Source organism: Lissotriton vulgaris, chromosome 12, assembly GCF_964263255.1.
Source record: "Lissotriton vulgaris chromosome 12, aLisVul1.2, whole genome shotgun sequence".
NCBI lineage: Eukaryota > Metazoa > Chordata > Amphibia > Caudata > Salamandridae > Lissotriton > Lissotriton vulgaris.
In genome coordinates this window covers 577,978,878-577,997,660 of record NC_141700.1, presented here as the reverse complement: position 1 = coordinate 577,997,660, position 18,783 = coordinate 577,978,878, and the positions used below count along the sequence as shown (strand labels likewise).

Here is an 18,783-nt window from a genome sequence, read left to right as displayed (position 1 = left end):
TATAAGATGTTTCCAAGTTTCACCACATTAATTCTATATAAAAGACAAAATGCTAAAGAAAAAATCCTGACTTTGACAGAACTCATTTCAAATCCCAGATAGGCCCTTCTTATTAAAAAAGAAAGTGAATAAAAGCTACCCATGGCACCACAATAAAATTACATGAAGTTTAAATGACATTATTAATTCTTTAATCTCACTTGAGGCCCCACGCTGTTGCTATGTCCAATTACCCAGCTAACCACCTGTTAGAACTGTAAAGCTAGTTTTAACATTACCTCCAGGACAGTTCTGCGCCCTGTGTTCCGTCAGGTCCGCGAGCGAATCAAAGTCCTGCTGACAGCTATCGCAGGTGTAAATTGAGTCGTCCTCCAGGTCTTCATCTTCCTCAAGCCGCTCTTCCTGACTCGTCACGCTGTTCCTGTCTTCCAGGGCACGGCTGTCCACGGTATCATCCTCCCGCTCTCTTCCGAGACCTCCTGCCAACAGGAAGAATACACTCTGCGATAAGTTACAGTGATCTTTGGGAAAAAGACTAAGTATCTGCCGTGAATTTATTAAGATACATTTAATTACTTTCTCTCTCAACTTGCATTAGCCCTAACACCTCCCAGTCTATTAAGAGTATGATTTTGGATCTCACACAGTGCAATGAATCTAAACAGCGTTCTATCATTTGCAGTGTGAGAGCTCCAAAGATGCAGACTCCTAATTATCAATACAGTGTTTGCATGCAGGATACAAATATTAACGTTTAATCGAGAACTCTTCCCTTCACCACCTGGAGAAACCTATTCAAGACCAATTAGTTTTGGTAAGGAAATTAGGCACTCCCATCAAATGAATCTTCAAAACTACAGAAATCAAACTAAATTGTAAAGAGAAACGCGCCCCTTTGGATGCTCTCAATTATTTTCCAAGAAGATCACCTTTATTTTTGTTTGATAGAGATACTTCCAGAAAGGTGACTTGGAGGCTGCACAATGTTTTACATAAGTGGCTGGCGGATATTGGCTTAAAGGATGAACATTGTGATCAATGTGTACATGTGTTCAGGGAAGATGGTTGTAGGCACAGCATTTCAGATTTGCGGGGGTGGCGAACCCAGTGGCTTTTAGGGACAGGTAGAGCTAAATGCATCGGAAAAGAATGTCAGTTTTAAGGAAAAGCACAACTGTTTGCAATCATCACAGCAGCCAGAACACAATAGTTACTTACCTGTAGCATTAGCGTGCCTACAAATCTGCTCCTACAGATTCATTTTTCAGAAATCTTAGGTTCTCTCTGGTATTTGGAAAAGAATTGACTTACTATCTAAGAGGATTTATGTAACGCACTCATAGCCTAGGAAGGAAGCACAGTGGGATATGTGCAGCTCCCTTACAGTGTCAGTCTCCTAAGAAAAATCTGACCAAAATACACTCTGCTAAAAGGAGATGTCAGTCACCTGTAGTAACCAGACTTAAAAGTCATGCCTAAAGAAGAGGTTGCCTTGTACTATCATTTCTTTACATATTGTATGGAGTTAAATTAAGTGAATCAAATTCCATGCAACAATTTACTTACTGTGGCTACTCTGCATACCCACACTAAGACACTTAATTCCATCACTAGAGGACATATGTTTGGGAGTTATGCTACTTCAGTTAAACACTCAGGGAAAGAATGTTGACCAAATATAGCATGGATATAATTCAAGCCAAATTCTACATCTACATTTTGAGATCTTACAACCAACACAGCTACACATTCCCAGGGCTTAGCAAAATTATTTCCTTATCTTCAACATGGATTTTTTTTTATAGTGGCAGCAGAAATTACTCCCTGCATATAATTTCATTGACAGAGGAAAACGTATGGAACAGGACATCAAATCTTCATGAGGAGAGTTGCAGTACTTTAGCGTATTCTACAAATAGGTAGATACCCCACCCAATGATCATTTATAGAGGGTTTTAACCTGGATCAGAATTTCTAAGTAACAGGTAGATAAATAAACAAACACACTTAAGTAATAGAAACCACCTTGATCAAGAATACTACTAGAAAACAAAACTGAATTATTTTTCATCAGGAAATGCTATAAAGGTTTTTGGCCACATACCCAATAGAGCAAGTAGGAAACACAAATCAAATTCATACAGAGATTGAGAATCAAACTTTCTAAAATAAAATGATTAAGACCACTAGGCTTTTGCCTGAACGATCTGTACTTTAAGTCCAACTGATATTTGTGCCTTTTCAGGAACATATCCAACCAATAAATGTCTGACCAGTGACGTTTTGACTTGGGAGAGCAACCAAACTCACAATTTGGTACTATAGGAAAGTGCCACAGCACCATCACTGTTGTGTGTTTGAGCTGGCCAATAACATTTCTGTGAAGATTCCTACGTGGTCCAATTTCCCTCAGCGCAAATGCCTTAAAATTGAATGTTTAAAAGAGACAATGCTATGCTGATCTAAAAAAAAATATTATAATGTAAGCCATCTTTACATTTTAAAGGTATATGAACAGTGTGCATCTTCCAGTCAAAGACCGACACTTACACTTTATTTGGAATACCCCTTGTGTATGTTTCAGACTGGAGATTAGCTTACTGCAAATGTGGACTTCATAGGACAAATTGGTTTAGTTGATGACAAGAAAAGTCCTGTTGGGCCAACCACCGCATTTTTTAACAGGAATAGTCTTATATATGGTTTGACTATGCAATTATACTGGGAAATAAACTGCAATTACAAGTCAGAGAAATTTTTGCATCCACAGGGAGAGGTGTCCACTCAGGCATATTGTTTTAACAAATGTATTACACAATATTGCAGGGTGCCAGTTCTCATTAGAAAGCACGTGATCGCGTACTTTACAGTGAATTTGAAAATATGGAAAAAGAAAAAGATATGGTATCACACTAAATTAACACTCAGCCACATAATAGGCTATATACTTTAAGCATTTTATTTACCATATTCATATAGCGCTGCAGCACCAAAAGGTGGCAGCATGCTTTCAGCACAACAATAAAAGCACAATGTTTGGTATCAGAAAACATATATTTGAGTATACAAGCGCCATAATTTGCACGATTCACGGTTTAATGTAGTGTAGACAGAAAAGATGAGTTTTAGGCACTTTCTGAAGGAGAGGTTTGGCTGGTTCCTAAGCTCCAAAAGGTAGGAAACATTGATAAGTGTTATTTGTGAATCACAATGACAGGAATTGGTATGCCCATGGTGTGTTTCCGTGTTTTGATCTCAGAGCCCATGTCCTTTGAGCACCTTACAGAACTCAATTAGGGTATGTATCTGTTACACTGGATCCACAGCAACTTGCCTAGTTCATGCTGAATCGTCATAAGATTTCCAGACTTTGTTCTATCTTCACCCGTTAGCATGCAAATTAGGATGTCAACTGAGAAATGATCTCCAACAACCCGCGTCCTGGCATGCGTCCTGGCATGAGTGTGCGTTTACCAAACAGGCAGTCATTTGCAAACCCTTTGCCAGCGCACACCTTGGGCAAAGTCCGATAGAAACAAGCTGCTCACGCCAAGAAAAGGATGCGATAGCGAACCTGATCCAAGGCGAAGCCGCATTTCTGCCAATCGTTTTAGAAGACAGTCGAGGAAGAGGGCAGGAGCGCCATCTGCTTTTAAAGCACTGGAGCAACCAAAGCATGCTTCCAAAGGCTTGATCGAACCAGAACCAGTTACCAAACTGAATAAGGCAGCAAATGGGAAGCTTGATGAGTCTACTTAGTCCACAGTTACATACACGCCTTGGGATTACAAATCCCATATGGCAATACTGCAAGGAAACTCCCATCAACCATAGCATGTGTGAGTTTTATATTATTTTATTTGAAGGATGAAATCAAAATACTAGGTTACTGAGCACAAATACATTGTTGAATTAGGGTAAATACATGGTAAATACTTTAACTAGACATTTAACAAGAATGCAATTTAATTTTTTTATGCAACCTGCTTTCAGATCTAATGCACAAGACTGAATTTTCGAAGCCTCAGCATGCAACTCAAGAAGTCTCAGGATAAACAAATCAACAACTGCATTAAAACTGCAGAGTGGAGCAATCAATGATTAAGATGCTTGGTGGAAAACAGAACATTTTGGGATGCTAAATATCAAATAGGCATAGCGTAGGTAATTGGCCTTCACAACAGTCTTCCAGAGTCCAGAAGCCACTTCAGTGAAGGTCCTCCAGTGTGAGTACACTAATAATATTCCTTTCTAAGACCTCCATATCTTGATATGATGGTGCGCATGAAATGCCAATGATGGAAAAAGGGCCTGTTCCCAATGCAACTTTGTCAAAGATAGCGATTTATCTTACCTTCACCATTGAGCACAAAATATTTGCTAGATATTCGAATCGGGTATAGTGGTGTTTCATTCAAGCGTCTTTGACACACAATTAGTTATTTACGGAAGTTGTTTTGTAAATGGTTCAGTTAGTTTATAAGATGACATTTATACAGGATATAACAGCAAACCTGGTGTGATTCAAACTACATCCGTAGTGGTGACTTGATTGTAGATTACATTGGAACCACTTCACAACGACTGTGAAGATGGAAGTAGAATGTTAAACTTAGTCTTTCACAGATAAGAGTGACAGTAGGCATAAACCCAAAGAGAGCTATCAGAGACGTTTAGACTACAAATTGGTATTACTTCGGCTTTGGAACATATAGACCATTTTGATAATGCAACAATTGGTAGATATCATTTGTAAGCGGTTCTGCAGGAAGACCTGCTTTCATCACTCAATGAGAAATCCTGGAATTGCAAAAATAGGTTTAATTAACTTTCAGGAAGCTGGCGCTCTATGAATGCAGAATATATTCTTCAGTAAGTTGAAACAGTTTCAGGAATCTGTGGAAACCTAGTCAAGTCATTTTCACAAGCATCCAAAACTATGAATTTCCTTAATTGCCTGTGAGAAGATTCTCACAATCCTTTTATTTACTCCTGCAATAACTAAAGCTATTCATGTGATCATCCATCATTCACTCAGTCCGAACACCTTCCACCTGCCATGAACAAGAACCCCCATGATGGGTCAAGCTATCAGAGCGGAGTTTGTGGAGTTCCGCGTAGTGACAAAATCTCCACCTAGCTACGTGGAGTTCTGCGAATGGCAGAGTGCGTTACTTTGAGCTGTTCGCCTTGATTTTTACCATCAGGTGTTTGTCCTGTGCTGCAAAATCAGTGCAAATGGCATCACATGCAAAGCAAGAGGGTGCAGCTTTTTTCTGCCGCTCGATTAGAAGTTCTACTCGAGCAGCAGCTTCCTCAAGGCGAACGGAAGGTTTTGCAACGTGAGCGGTAGCGAACACCCACCTTGTAAAATCTCACTGGGAAGCAATCTAGCGTTGGATTTTCCTCGCTCACACTTATCAACTTACCATTGGCGAGCAGGGAAAAACTCTGCTCTGCGGAGCGATGTTTTTCGGAATTCTTCGAGCTGCGCAGAGTGCAAAAAACTCTGCAACTCTGAGAATGGAGAGAAGTTCACCGCCCAGGCCTACAAATGTACAAAGCTACCTCTTGGCCTCAGCATCATTTAATCTACTGTGATTTAGATCAAATCCTATCCTTCCCTTTTCCTCCCCCTGCTTAGCCTAAGCGGAGGCAATTTCACTGCATATGGAGCAATTTTACAGCCCATGTAAAACATCTAGAAACAGTGAGAGTTCCATGATTTGGTTTTTATTCACAGCATGATGCAAAGGATTTCTAGGAAACATTTAAACTGACGTTGTATTGTTTCTTTTTCTTTTGTAAATACTGCGATGTACTTGTTTTATTAATATGTTTATGACCATATATTGGTTGAATAAACTACTACATCTAGAAACAACTATTGCTCCGATAGTTCTCATGAAGTCTTAAATAATTAAACTGACACCGAAGGAATTCATGAAACATGGAAGAACAACAGTTAAAGATTGGCCAAAGGTAAGCTCTGGGGTGTGTAAGTATTATGGCATGAAGGAAGAAGGAAGGAAGATCGAGAGAACTGAGGTTAGCTGAAGGACAGAGGGGTGCAGATGGGCCAAAAGGATTTAATCTTATTGTATTGTATTGTAATTGGATTTATATAGCGCTTACTACCCCTGACGAGGCGTCAAAGCGCTTTTTCGGCGGGTAGCACGCTACTCCGGGACCCACAGAGGATTAGTGTTGAATTAGTATAGTGAAACATGCAAGTACATTTTAAGAGGTGGATAGGTTAGTCAGTTATTTGGATTTGGAATGATAGCAGAAGGATTGAGTAGGACAAAGGTTAGTATTTATTTATCGCTCGCTTGTTGACGCATGCTAACACCCAAGATGACTAATATTAGAGGTGGGCGGGCCATCAAATTAGTGTTGAAAATATTTGGCATGTAAATCAAGCAACAAAAATGATGTTAGAATATGATATGGTGTCTTCAAAAATAAAATAAAAAGGTGCGTTTCTGTAGCTCGTGGAAGTGTTTCACCACAGTAGATTAGATTATTTGAGACATTCATCAAAAGTGAGTTTTTAAACATGAACTCTGAAGCATTCCTGCCTCTGCCTTAATAACAATGCTATTAGCAAATGTAGAAGTAAGTCATTTGTCATGTGTGACCTATACATGGCCTAGATTCTTATTAAGGATGAAGCAACATTACAGTCTATCAAATCAAAAGCAAGACAGGATGTTGTATAGCAGACATCATGAATGCATGTATTTGAAGGTGCTCCTATATGTGATAATGAACTAAAGGGAGACTTGGTGAAATTAAGTATTTGTTTGGGATTACACAATTTGGTCAAAGAGGGAAGCAGTGATTGATCCCAGATTTTACGCTTCCAAACTGTGCATTACAGTCACTAAATGGGTATCTCTTTCTCACATCAAATGTTAATGTTTCATCTTTAATTATTTGCATTTAATATTAGGGGGTGGGTGGTAGCACAGTTTTCAGTTGTGCAAACTTTGCATAATGACATAAGAGCATTTCTTATGCAGATTTTTACAATTTTTTTCAGCCAAGGAAGATTTACTGGGATTCACAAGATGCTGAGCTGAGGCCGGGTTCCTAACGTGGTTCAACACTAAGCCACATCAGCTCCAGTGAAAACTAGGCTTGTGTTCAGCTCTAGGTTCCAAGAGGACCTCAAGCTGAGGTCACTTTGTAAGTGGTTCATCCATCTCAAACGAACGTGGAGGGTGTTGGCGGACTGCGAAACCCAACTGACACATGCAGAGTGGTATTTATACAGGGCGCGGAAGAGAATACCTATAGAACCAACATCATAGAAATGGGAACTTTATCCACATAAGATGATGATTAAAAGATGGAAGGGGTATTGGTACAGTAGAAACGAAACACAGGCACCCAAAAAAAGAGAATATCATGGACAAAACTAGCCAGGCCTGTTTGACAAAATCAGCAGTTATACAACTCGAGGATAACCATCTAGGATCAGTACTAGCAAATGCTCAAAGACCAGATGTTTCAAGGAAGACTGAGGATCCACTGTGTCAAAACAAAGGAAAGGTAAACGGGGAGAAGAATAAAGTAAATGTTAATGGGCTGGGGAGAAGGGAGGTGGTTATGGAGAAACCGTTACTGGAAAACCTATTTTGCCAATATGTCAACACTGTTTCCATTTGTAATCATTGTGGTGTTTTTTGTAATCTCTTCTTACTTTGAAAATTATATTTTGCATCTTAAACACTGGTAAAAATAGCATGCCATTCACAAAGGATGCTGCAGGTTGCCAAAAATGTAGGAAATAAGCAACACTAAGAAGCAGCCAAGACTGCTGCTGTGATGAATTGAATAACCGAAAAATAGATTACTGTGCAAGTGACACGGGAGGTAACTGATTAGAGAAATATTAAATAGGACAATTTGCTCTCAAATAGTAATTTTCTTTATGCTGTAAAAACGTCCTCACAGGTGTATCCAGGAATTAGAAGAGGGGCACTCTATTCGGAGTGACACATTAGCATCAGCATATTGTTGCCAAGCAACCTAAGAAATGACAGAGCACTACAGCAAGGTACCGCACAAACAAGAAAAAAAGCATTGGTAAAGCCAATAGGTCTCACTAGCGCCAGATCTACTGCCTTCGCCAATGGTTTAAAGAAAATCGCCATTCTGTACAACAGAGCAATAGCTGAACTGCATGAAAAAGTAAAACAAAATGACAAGCATGGTCTAAGGTAGGCTCGTATTTATTTCGCTTTCAACCATGCAGCTGTACAAAATGGCTACAAAAAAAGAAAAGAAGAAGATTAACAAAGTCAAAAAGATCTCACGCTTGCAAGAGCGATTGGTCTCCGGCAATGTTTTTTGGGTTTTGTTTGTGGCTGGACAGAAGCACAACCAATGCGGGAGATTGTGTGAGGTAGCAAGAAAAAACACAGCAGGATGCTGCAGGCTAATAAAAATTTAAAAAACGAAGAGTTAGAAAAAAAAGCTATGACGTGGCCAGCAGTGGCTGCATCATAGTGCTTTTTTAGGTCTCGCTGAAGCCATCTCGTTAGGGATGCTTTGGCGAGATTAAAGTAAGGGCTTTCAAAAGTGCACCCAAAGTGCGGATTGGGTACAGTGCATGTGAGCAGAACCACGCGCATTGTGCACAGCTTCCATTTGCCACCAGACACTTCATGCACCGTGCTCCGCCTCTGCTGCCACACACATTCAGCTCTCCAGGCTGCACACGCCCTCACGCCCCATATGCTCGCTCGCCAATGTCCCTCCCACCATTCCTTTGATCTCAGCCGCAAGTTCTCACAGTCTCCACTCCGCCCCCTTCCTTTAATGGCCCTCCCCCAGCACAGAGCGCGCATCGCTTGTTGTTGGAATGTATCAAAGAGTAGACAGTAAAGCGGTTTGTAACTTATGACCACAGTTTTACTGTCCCTTTGATCTCCTTGGATAATACTTTTCCCCCTTAATAAGTACTTGCATTTCCTTTGAAAGGCACATCTGGGTTGGCCTCTTATCTAGGGCATGCTAATGCCACTTCCTCGAGACATCGATAAGGAACCAGCGCCTGTTGATAAATTGAGCACGACCAATGCCACAGACTGTAAAACACCTTTCACGATAATTATTGAAATCCCAGAAGACATTCCAAGCGTAGGTGTGATGCATTAAAACTAGAGCCATAAAACAAAAAGAACTCATTTAACGTCGATTCTGAATATGTTTAGCCCCCTCCCCACACACATACCTCCTTCAGATCTTTGTTTATTAATGCAGCGCTTTTCAGCAATTTCCGTCTGAAAGCGCTTACGGTTGAACAGTAAACCTGTTTATCTCGGCTTGCTACTGCAAAGGCATTTTCGGTTTATCGGTTTGCCCCAAAGTGCGACCAATACAGAACTAAAAGTCATCCTGATTGTAGGGTTCATGTGCAATAATGTTGCTGTGTAGTCCCAAGAGAACATTCCAAAGATTAAATATTTCCTTCATTTTTCTCAATCAAGGAAATGTTGGGATGAAAGCTTCCCTTTCACAAATGATTCTAAAATGGCCTCTGTATTGATCATGGTTGCTAAATGCAAACACATGTGTAACATAATAGGCCGTAGGACTGACCCACGAGCTTGTAAACATTCCACCTTCAGTGTACAATCAAAGCTTGCTCGGGTGAGACTTTCTTACCAGATAACTATCATGACCCACATTAGTGTGCAGCAGACATGGGAAAATTATAAACTCGTATTAACACTGTCATGGTAACTGACAGAAAATGGCCACGGTAAATGAAAAGCGGGCATCTTGTCCCTTTCTTAGGTCTGACACCTGTTGCTTAACTCACAGATTGTATTATATTCCAGGCTGCTCACCATTTACGAGGGACATTTTGAGAGCAGCTTTACTTTATGAATGAACTCTGTTTTACCTCGCCAACCTCGTGTTGCACAATACGTCAGACTGGATCACACTCACATTACATCCGCAAAAACAGATTTTTTTCAAAGTGCCTGGAGTGTGTTTATTATTGTATAAAAATAATGCTAAGCCTAGTAAGCTGGCATTGCCTATAACATTCGACCATGAGAATACCTGAATACAAAGAGAAATTTTCATTCAGACGCAAATTTTTCCTAAGCAAGTTGCCCTCCATATGTGTCTTCTATACAAAGTACAAGAAGACTACAAATCAGGCGCACCACCCTATCGAATCAGCAGCAGGTAATTTTTCACAAGTGATACATGATTACATGCATGAACAGTATAAAACAATAAAGGCAAAGCCAATAGGTTTGACAGTGATTGTCAGCCTTTGTCAATGCGTTTTTAAGCTTGTCAGCTAAACGTGAAAGGCACTCCCCAAGCCACTTTCATTTAGTCCGGCACAAGTTCCTTTCTGCACGCATCACCTCGAAGGTTCCCATATGCTTGCACCACCCTCAGTAGTTGTTTTTGGTTTTGAGCAAAATACTGAAGTAGCTGGGGTATTAGGACAGATGTTTTCACTATGACTTAAGCCTCGTTTGTGACTGCTGTCCTGGTTGTCTGCGAGGCACATTGCGTTTTTCTGAAAGCTTTGTCTATGTGCAACAGTTGCCAAAATTATGTAACCAGCCTTGTTTTGGCTCTGATGTGGTGGCGAGGCCTGTTGCGATTTCTTTATAAGTTTTCTGGATTTAGCCAACACACCCTTAACATGTCTACCCCCGGTTTTTGACTTATTTTACTATGCCGCAGTGCGCGGATTAACGGAATGTCCCGAGCACTTTCATTTACAAAACATCCTTTTTCTTTAAGAGAGCGGAGAAAGTAGGACACGGCTGTTGTGCTTATTTATATATTTAACCTGCCCTGCGTTGCTTGGAGTATATACAACAAAAGAGCTTAAACGGACACACAACGGAGTTTAATTAAGATGAGGAGGGCATATTTTTACCAAGCTCTGTTGCGCCATGCAGACCACCATACCATGAGTCAGGAGCATAACCACACAAACCAGTGTTTCCCCATATTGCTAAACTGGTGCCTCTAACCCCCACCCCTCATGTGCAAATCACTCTTGCCCTTAATCTGTGGCCATCGCGCCCCACAGTGCCCGGCACCACAACTCTATCTATCTATCTATCTATCTATCTATCTATCTATCTATCGCCCTCACTTACTCTATCTATTGCCCTCACTCACTCTATCTATTGCCCTCACTCACTCTATCGCCATCCCTCACTCTATCTATCGCCATCCCTCACTCTATCTATCGCCATCCCTCACTCTATCTATCGCCATCCCTCACTCTATCGCCATCCCTCACTCTATCGCCATCCCTCACTCTATCGCCATCCCTCACTCTATCGATAACCCTGACTCTATCTATCGATCGCCCTCACTCTTTCTATCTATCGCCCTCCCTCTATCTATCGCCCTCCCTCTATCTATCGCCCTCCCTCTATCTATTGCCCTCCCTCTATCTATCTATTGCACTCACTCTATCGCATCACCGCAGCATCACTCAGCACTACCACAGCATCACTCAGGGGCACCACAACATCACTATGCACTACCACAGCATCACTGAACGCCACAGCATCACTCGTCGCCACCACAACATCACTCAGCGCCACCACAACATCACTCTGTGCAACCATTCAACAACAACTGGTTCAAATATGTTCTCTCAATGTTTCAAGCTTTATTACAAATGTCCCAAAAAGATGTTAATATTTCACTTCTGTTCTTGGATTTTCGTCACAATAAAATACACTGAACATAATCTTCACAAAAGTTATTTACAAATGTTTAAGTTATTGCCATTATAAATTTCAATAACTTTTATTTAAGTATTAATTATTTTAAGAAATTAAAAGCCATTGTTATTTGTAATATCAATACATCTAAGTCACATAAATACAACACATATTGCAGTACAAATTCTATAGGTGGCACATTTGCGAAAGTTAAAACTATTGGCATTGTAAATGACAAAGCTATTAATTTCGCTATTTTCAAAACCAACACATAATTAAAAAATGTGTACAATACCAATAGTTCAAACTTTCCTAATGCGAGACCTATTGCATTGCAAATGCTTGTTGCTGTAGTGGGGTGGGGCCAGGATACCACTGGAGGTCTCGGTACATCGCTACCAGCTCCTGCATCTCTGACGCCATAGTGGACAACAGGAGGCAACAACTGTTTGGATGACACATGTTCTTGTGCCTCCAAGCACCGACATAAGGGAAGCCCCACTGACAGTCCACCAGAGTGAATTGCCACGCTGTTTCCAAGCCCACTGGCCCTGGCTTCGGGGGCAGCAGCACAAAGCTCAGCAAAGCCAAGGATCAAAACATATGGGGGGATGTGATGCTAAGATCCAGCAAGCCATTTTCACCTGTGTTGATGCCTATGGTTTCTCCTTGCGGCTGCCAGTTTTCTCGAACCCTCGTTCACGAGTTTAAGCGGCCATTCATGGGTCACATGACCTTACACAGCTGGCTATATTGTACAGCAGGGTGAGGGTGAAAGGGGAGGCAAGCAACACAAGGAACACCACATTTAGGGGGAGGAAGGAGGGTACAATAAACACCATGGACAGCGGGAGTGTAGAGGGAGAAACAGAAAAAGCAACAACACAGGAGGGTGGGCATGGGCAACAGCAACAATTCGAAGGCAAACAATGAAAATGGGTCAACTAATAATGACAGCAAGCAACGAAAAGAAAAAATATAAGTACCTCCAAAGTGCTCACAGTGGAGGGGCACAAAGTTGGACAAGGATGCAGTCTAAGGGGGGGACAAATACACTAACAGTAAGTGAAGCCAGCACTTGCTGACCAAACAGAAGCAAGGAAATGGCAGTGAAGATTAGACCAACCAATTGTAAGCAATGGAGGGGGGCCTAAGACCCCTGTAAGCCAACAAAACAATTTGCAAGTGGCAGCGCATGCGCTGTCTCATAGGAGGACTCAAAATGCTGCTCTGTAAATGACAACAGCATTAGAAAGGGTGGTTTTGCATCGTGTTATAAGACGTCTGTTACAATAGAAGAAAAGCAAGAGAGACCAATTACAGAATGTAAACTCATCTCCACATTTAAACATTAATAGGAAAAGACTCCTATTTAAACAATAATCAAATATTGCAGAGTTTCTGGTTGGATTACATGTTATTCAAGGTCTACATTCACACGTTTGACCACATTTATGCTGATTCATTAGTAGCAAATTTCAAAGGAATTATGTGGCATTCCATTTTTTTTAATGAAAACTTTACACCAATTTCCTTACAGCCTTGTTAAATTACCAATCCAATTTACATGCAACATCCATCCAGTAGTTCTCACTGGTTAATTTGTGTGCACAATTACTCAAATATAAAATGCCACTTCCTGCAAAGCTGTGTAAGGATGACAAACTTTGCTAATTTAGTAGGAACGTTTGGTGCTTTCCCCCAAACCTCACCAACTGGCAAAACGTCCCCCAGGTAGGGAATTGCTGTAACAAATTTATGAAAATAAATATTTCAGGATGTGGAAAAGTAGGTCTGTTATCTTGCCATTCACTCCACTATTTTGTGCTATACCCTTTATGACTGACCTTCTGTCTGTATCACGGATACTCTGGAGCTCCACTTTTGACCTGCCACATTCCTGCAAGGACACTCACACCCTGTTCGTGTTTTGGCCTGCTACAAACTGACCAGTTCATGCTCAACCAGTCGGACAGAGAGTTTCCCAGATGTTTATCGTCCTCACCCTGCACACTACGCCCTGCAGGCATCCGACAGCTACCATCAACAGGCCTATCAGATTTATCTCTGCTTGCTGTGTTATCATACCTCTCCCCTGTGCCCTGCAGGGGTCCAAACACCTACCATTTGCAGACTTATTTGTATAAACATGCTTTTCGCCTACATCCTGCAGGGGCCTCACCGCTACCATCTGTGCTTATCAGATTAACCTTTGTTTGTCATATAATCATGCCTTTTTCACCTATGCCCTGCAGGGGCTAAACAGCCAACACCTGCTGATTGTATCAGAACTGATCATTATTTGTCTGTAAATTATCAATGTTTGTTGCTGTTCACCTGGCACACACAGGATGGGGATGAAGGGTATATAAAGTGCACAAACCAAAGCACTCAGCAGACTGCCTCCTCAGACAGCTATGGGTGTCTGTTGTTGATGCTCTCTCCATCTCATGAGATTGTAATAAATATCCTTTCTCTCCGTGCTCCAGAGTTGGTCTCAGTTTGTATTCCGGACCCGTGGACTATAGGGTGACCCTGCACCTTTTGGGTGGTCCCCCAAAAGACCCCAAAATCCACAAGGAATATAAGCAGGTTTTGTGTTTTCCAAATAAATTACTTTTTGTAGCATGTTACCTCCTGTATTTACCTTCACAAAATTGCAGAGGTTTGCAAAGTGTTACAGAAATGCCCCAATTTATAGCTATTTTCTCACACTTCAAACCTGAGCTACCCGATCTTCGTTCACTCACAGCTTTATTCTTTTCGGAGTTCAAGGTAGCAATGGCGCAACAATAGCCCCTGGGCTCCAGGGGGTCCCCTCCGGCATTGTGCACGGTGGGCCTGAGAGCACTTGACTCGTCCGGAGCTAGGAGGGCTCCATGCATACACTCTGCAGGGGGGTCCCTGCAAGTTTCATTACGACAATGCAAGAGAGCGGTCCTCAAAGTAAAAGGCAGCCCATATGCCAGGTGCTCTTAAAAACTCAGTCTTGTACCCAGACAATAAAATAAATGTAAAAAAAATATATATATATATATATATATATATATATATATATATATATATATATATATATATATATATATCTTAGCAAGGTTAGTCAGAATGATATATCAAGAGCTAGGTTTGACTTCTAAACCCTTATAGAAACAAGGCAATTTCAAGTGCAGTAGCGTAAAAAGTTATTTGCATTCAGCAAGTTGCCATGTTCAATCAAGACAGGCCCAAGGCATAATATCTTCCTAATGCCTATATGCTATGTGGTTGATGGATGTGCTGTACATAATCTTGAGAGTTGGCCACACATAATCCCTTCCTTTTCATTCTATTCCTCGACAAAATCTTTCGGTTTGATATTTGAATGTATATTTGAAAGCACACCAGGTTTAGCTCAGTGGTTGTTGTTAAAATGTCCAATGAAGCTTGGTTATGTACTGTACACCATGCAACCGTGGCCGCCTTTTTTCCCTCATCAACAGTACTTTAAAGCACGAAAGGGCATGCTACATGATAATTAATATGGCAAAGTGAGTATTTCAAAACTCCATGCACAGCATTAATTTTAATCCTCAGTGAGAAATTTGACTTCAAAACTACTTTTTAAATGTTATAAATTAATATTCAACAATGATCAACAGCTCCGAAATGGGTGGATAGAGGTTCAAACTCTAAAAACCTAGCCACTGCACTGGGATTACACCCACCCATGTTCTGAAGAATTAGGAGACTAAGATATTTTCTTTCATAAAAAAGGATCCTTCCTCATAGGTAGGCTATACAATGAAAACAACCCCAGTCAGATGTTTTTGCCTAGTCGCATATGTATTGATCTGAAAGTCACAAGTTCGAATTTCCACAAGGTAGACTCACCCTTAAATCTCTCAGAGGTCAGTAAATTGGATACCATTACAAGGGCCAAGGGTGAAATATTGTATTTAGAGCACTCTCAAATTGCACAAGTGTGGTATGAAGCAATGTATGATAAAATCTTATTAATAATGATAATCATCATTATAATTATCACCAAAACCAATATCTCCTTTTGGGTCATATGAGAGAAGTGCAGTTGCTATAGAAACCTTGAGTCTAGTGTGCTACTGAAACCATTCAACCATACTTCAAATCCTCTGCAACACACAACCAGCTATTGACATTATATAACACAATGGGTTACTAGTGGGTAGAAGAGGTCAGTTCAGTTTAATCATTTGGAGTGGGGGTGTATTTTTTCTGTACCTTCAGGCAAGGTGTGCCCATTCCCCATTTTATATTCAGGTACACCTCACCACAAGGCCTATGCCACGTCTTAAATGTCCCAGATTGACAAGAGAATAATGTATATACTATGCAGCTTCCATATTATGTCTAAACTTAAACTGAAGCAGTGAATTCCCTGGCTAATTGCACCCAGATTACAATAAAACAGAAGATAAAGGGGGTGCAACTGTGATCATATCAACCACAGACTACAATGTGGAATGTTTCCGCCAACTGGCAGACTGGAAATGCTATACCCCAATCAATCAGGATCCCACTGTGGGCCTCAGTACACAGATCACCTCTGTTGTATCCACCGCAGAGGCACATTGTGGATCAGTAAAAATGAGGTGGACTTTTCGGTGAACATGCAGCCAAGATCCCCCTACTTCACACTATTCCCAAAATTCATAATAGGTTACAGCATCCACCAGGAAGGCCAATTGTTTCAGGGATTGGTTCACTTCTGGACCATTTTTAACATTTTGGGACCACTTCTTACAATCTTTGGTTAAAAAAACCCTCATTTTTGCAGTACACCAGAGATGTCTTGAAATATAATTGCGGAGACAAATGATACACATCAGATAGGTCTATTGGTTACCCTCAGCGTAGAGGCTCCCTATACCAATATCCTGTGGGGTGCCACCCCAGAGGTGATAAAGCGGACCCTACTGTCAGAGGAGTGCACGTCACCTACCTCTGTTAGTGTCGTCATTGAGTGTGTGACCCTGCTTCCAACAGAGAACTTGTTCTAATATGGTGATCAATGTTGCCACCAGACCCAGGAGACTTCTATGGGGAGCACCTTCGCCCCTAGTTTGGCATGCCTCTGCATGGCAAATTTTGAGAAGGAAAATATTTTCTGTACCACCAATCCTTACAGTGCCAATATCCATCTCTGGCACCGATATACTGATGATATCCTTTTATTCTGGAAGGAGATAGGATGACCTGCGATAACATTTGGGATTGGATGGACACCATGAACCCCTACTTACGTTTTACCAAAAACATTTTTGACAAGGGTCTTCCTTTCCTTGATTTGATGATACGTTGATGACAGACTACAGACTTCCACTTACAAGAAACCTACTGACAGCCACTGTTTTCTCCTGTATGGGAGTCGCCATTCTTAATATCCCCTATGGACAGTTTTTAGGACTGCATAGAAACTGCAGTACAGCACAAGAATTTGATACACAAGCACAACTACTATCTGGCAATCAGGAGGCGCAATAATACCCTCTCCATTGCGGAGATCAGCATATAAGCGTGCCAAAAACAATAATAGGAAAGCCTTGTTAGAACCATGCACTAGGCCACATGAGGATGCACAGACTTCTGTCACCACTTTAACACCCAACTAACAAATTACTGATCATCATCTGAGAGCATTGGGCAATCTTACAGACAGGCAGTCTTTCATTTCCATTAACTCGCTTAGCCTTCAAAAGCACTCCCAACATGAAAGACATGATTGTGCATACTAGACCACAAAAACCCATGGGATCAGAACAATGGTCATTATGGGATCTACCCCCCTTGAGAGGTCACTTCCCTTATGGATCATGTGTGGTCTCCGCCTTCACTGAAACTACCAAAGAGGTCAGACTGGATAGCACTCACACTTGGAAACAGAATACAAATACCAACTGTAACTCCAAAAACTGCATTTACATGGTGACATGCCCTTGCAACAAAAGATACATACATATGACCAACATACGAGTCAAAGTGAGAATTATAGAACATAGTAGCAGCTTACGCTGTATGAAAACCAGTACCAAAATGAGCCAACATTTGGCTGAGGGATAATCGCCTAATTACATGCGTTGGACAGTCTTGGAAGCACATTAATACATGAACAAATACACCTTGTTCAGAAGGAACAGTGTAGGAAGCTGGCTCTGTATATAGTAAACCAAGATGAGGTATAGTGTGCACAGAGTCCAGTGGAACCCCAAAGGTAGGCAGAGGTAAAAGTAGATAGCACCTTACTCTCTATTTGTGGTAGTGTGGGCGAGCAGTAAGGCTTTATCAGAGGGTAGTGTTAAGAATTTGTTGTACACCCTCAGCAGCAAATGATGTCACACACTCAAAGACTGAACTCAAAACCAATTTGTATCAAAAACATTATTAAGTTATTTTATTTCTAGAACCAAACCAAGTCTGGTGCAGGTAAGTGAAATAATATTTTGCAAAACCTTATGCAATGTTTTACAATTGAATGCAGGATCAAATGCAGCTGATTGAATTACAGGTAAGTCAATGTTTCTCAATTACTATTCAGTTACTTTACAGATTACTTTGTATGTTAATTATTGGATTACTTTTCAGATTACTTTTGCTAATCCGTGTGATATGCAGTCAATGCAATCCTATGGAAGGAAATTAAGTTAACAGTTTGCAGGTAAGTACTTATTTATGGGAGTTGTTATTCTGGGGTTTGAACAAGGTTTCCCCCAGGGTCAAGGATGCACTCTTGATACACCCTCAGAGGCATTAGGGCAGTCGGGTGCAGAGTGCTGAGGCCCAATGTTATCCAAAAGGGGATAGGGGGCCTCCGGTTTGTGGCTGCCCATGAACAGGCAACATGGTTGTAGGAGCAAAGCTCCTGGTGTTAGGCTCAGGGCAAAGGGTGTTCTGAGTTAGTACCCAAAGTACACCCAAAGAGGTGGCTGGGTGCAGGGTGCTGTTTTGGTGTTGGGTGCCCTGTTTTCAATGGGAATTCTCCGTTTGCAACAAAGACTGCAGGTTTGGGGACGAAGATCTTCTGGAGATGATCACGGAT

General features: G+C 41.1%; 1 protein-coding gene across 1 annotated transcript in view; it reads right to left on the bottom strand.

Moving 5' to 3' along the window:
* ZNF423 (zinc finger protein 423) overlaps positions 1–18,783 on the bottom strand; it is a 536,708-nt gene that overhangs the window by 380,582 nt on the left and 137,343 nt on the right. The window contains exon 3 of the mRNA XM_086945443.1: positions 279–479. Within this exon, the coding sequence (XP_086801569.1) occupies positions 279–479 (201 nt within the window). The remainder of the gene's footprint in view (positions 1–278; positions 480–18,783) is intronic.